General features: G+C 40.2%; 1 protein-coding gene across 1 annotated transcript in view; it reads right to left on the bottom strand.

The window, feature by feature from the left end:
• Positions 1 to 2,502, bottom strand: part of PM20D1 (peptidase M20 domain containing 1) — an 8,241-nt gene extending 5,739 nt beyond the window's left edge. The window contains exons 1-3 of the mRNA XM_008947105.1: positions 2,472 to 2,502; positions 1,715 to 1,947; positions 268 to 354 (exon numbers count right to left, since the gene is read on the bottom strand). Coding sequence (XP_008945353.1) covers positions 268 to 354; positions 1,715 to 1,947; positions 2,472 to 2,502 — 351 coding nt within the window. The remainder of the gene's footprint in view (positions 1 to 267; positions 355 to 1,714; positions 1,948 to 2,471) is intronic.
• Positions 2,503 to 2,825: the final 323 nt, after the last annotated feature.

Genomic DNA, 2,825 nt, shown 5'->3' with positions numbered 1-2,825 from the left:
TCCTGCTGCACCTTTCATGCAGAAAAGAATTTGAACTAACACTCAACTGTGTTCCTTTCCCTTTGCTCATCACACCAAACCCTTTGTCAGTGTCACTTCAAGCCAAACAATCAATATGTAACTATGACCATGTGCCTGACACAGTATCTACCCACATCACCAAGAAAAACAGGAAAGACTTTCTAGCTAAATTATGTTTAAAAATTAAGCCTTATTATGCACATGAACACAAACAACTTGTTATTTTGAAGAAACAAAAGAAAATACCTCTTCATCATGTCCAATGCCAATATAGAAAGATCTACGGGGCCTGTAATTTCTTCTCAGCAGAAACTCTAGAGCTTGCAGAATACCCTGCAGAAAAAAAAGAGAATGTATTGTGTTAATAAGGTGAATAGATGTAAAAGAATGCAAAGAAATATGATGCATTTACAGCCTTTAAGCAGACTTTGTCCTGTTCACCGTTGAGTTTTTATCTCTACAGCTCCTGCTGATGACATTCATATTCTCTGAAAAACACACTGCAGTATTTTTGATCAATAATGCTTCAGACTTAGTGTGCTACAGTGTCAGTGCAGAGGCCCAAAATACAGTGTGGGCTTGTTCTTTCTGCTGCTGAAGTCGGTGACAAGCTGCACAGGAAGCACAGCAGAGTCACAATTATCCAAGGAATTCACTGTTCCTTTAAACTGCACAGTTTGGCTCTGAGGAGCTGCTAAATCCATGTTTTAACAAGCAGTCTATTTTGTACAAAAAGTGCCAAGATGACAGAAACAGAACAAGAAACTTAATCTGAAGAATGAGCAATCTACCACTGGCTGCATTATTTCACCTCGCCTGTTTAACTTTTAATTTAACCCAGTTAATTTTTTACATTTGAAGAAATTATATTGCCTTTACCTTGCCAGGACCATTTTTGCCATGGTCATTGAAATTCTTTATTTTTGTTGTCCATTTGTGGAGTTAAGTGTGCAGCTCACAGCAGAAAGAAGCACCAAAACAAAGTTTTAAGTTGTAGAGATTTGAAACTGATGATTAAATAACCTGAAGAAACCTTCTAGGAGTATGGCCTGTGCTGCACTAGGTGTCTGTGACACTGGTTTTCTACACATTTAAATACAGGGCTGCCACAGATGTCATCTTTGCAAGTCACAACAGACTATTTTCCTTATTAATTTCTCCATCGACCTTTTCCCAAGTGGGAAATCCTTTACAGATCAATCTTTTTTTTTGTACTTTATGCCTCCTAAGTGTACTCAGTACAACATCTCTTTGTTCTGCCAGACTAGATGAAAGATACAAGGTTATTTGACTATAATATTAAAGAAACATTATTTATTTTGAAACTCAAGCCTTTTCAAAAGCCTAATTTAGGCTTTGAATGCCCACGTGGGAAAATTAAAGGTCTAGCCTTGATTTCAAACACAGCATTTGATATAAACTCAAATATGGCATTTAAGCAAATCCATCTGCATCTGTGATTATGTTTTTGTGTCTCTTTTAAGTGTTAACTCTGCTTTCTCCAGTAATAAAAGACTACTCCATCTCTACAGAAAGTTGTGACAAACCTGGAGGGCTTAAGAATTTCACTGACATCCTGCATTGAAAGAGGGGCAAGAGAGACAATATAGGAAATTTCAAGGGAATAGATTCCTCCCATCTGCCTCTGTCAGGCCTTGTATCTCTCCAAAATTATATTACCAAGAGGACGTACGATGGCAGAGTTTTTGTTATCCAGAGTTCCTCGTCCATAGATGAAACCTTCATGCTCTGCAGCTGAGAAGGGAGGGAAGTCCCAGCCCTCAGGGGGAGCAGGCACAACATCCATGTGTGCCAGCAGCATATAGGGCAGCATGTCAGGGTTGGAACCCTGAACAGTGAGGAGGTGGCTGTACTGCCCAACAATTTCATGCTGAATGAACTCTGAAGAAAATACAGCTGGGAAGACTGTTAAGAAAAAAAAATGCAGAACAGGTGAAAAAGAAAAATGAACAATAAAGTCCAACTTTCTCATTACATACTCCCCAGAGCAGCCATCCACTCAGCCCCAAGGGGAGCACCAGAAATAAGACCAACCACAAGAAATTGGCTTCAGGAAGCAGATGTGCAGCTTCATTCTCACACTCCTCCCAGTCCAGCTCGCTTTGTAGTTCAGCCTTTCCTGAGCAAAACCAGCAACTGTTGTTCACCAGTGCTGCAGCTGGTGTGCAGGTAGCAATGATGGGACTGCCAAAAATGGAGGCTGCAGCAGGGGGAGTCTTTTTTTAAAATTTGTTTTTCTTCTATGGCAAGGTCACTGAACCATCTCAGCGAGCAAGCCCCACCAAAACCTACACCTACACCTGGCCTTCCTAGAGGCAAAACAAAATAACAACCCCTTCCATTAGACTCAAGAACCATAAGAGTCTCTGTAACTTGTTTGCAATGATAAAACTGAGCAGTAGGGAATGCTAAGAAACAAGGTTTTGTACCTTTCTGAATGTAATTTCCAAATTCTGCCATGGCAGTTGTATTCAGATCCTCTGGAGTCGTGGAAACAGTTGGGATTTTAATAGCACCTTCAAGGAAATACAAAAGAGAAATCGTTGGACACTGAAATTTATTCTCACAAACAATACTTGAATTGTGTTTCAAAAGGGACAGCAGTATTTATGTTCCTGAGTATTTTCCAGGCTTCAAGGATTATGTCACAGGACAGTAAGAGGTGCCACTATCAAGACTGATGTACTTCAGCTGAGCTGTCAGCACACAGCACACTGATATTTCCTCCCAGTTTCAGCCAAGGTGTTTCTGTAGACACTTCAACTCCATTTCAAGTGTTGAGT

This window comes from Merops nubicus, unplaced genomic scaffold (assembly GCF_000691845.1).
Source record: "Merops nubicus isolate BGI_N331 unplaced genomic scaffold, ASM69184v1 scaffold4029, whole genome shotgun sequence".
Classification (NCBI taxonomy): Eukaryota; Metazoa; Chordata; class Aves; order Coraciiformes; family Meropidae; genus Merops; species Merops nubicus.
The sequence above is the reverse complement of the archived record's forward strand: the minus strand, read 5'-3'. Positions and strand labels throughout refer to the sequence as shown.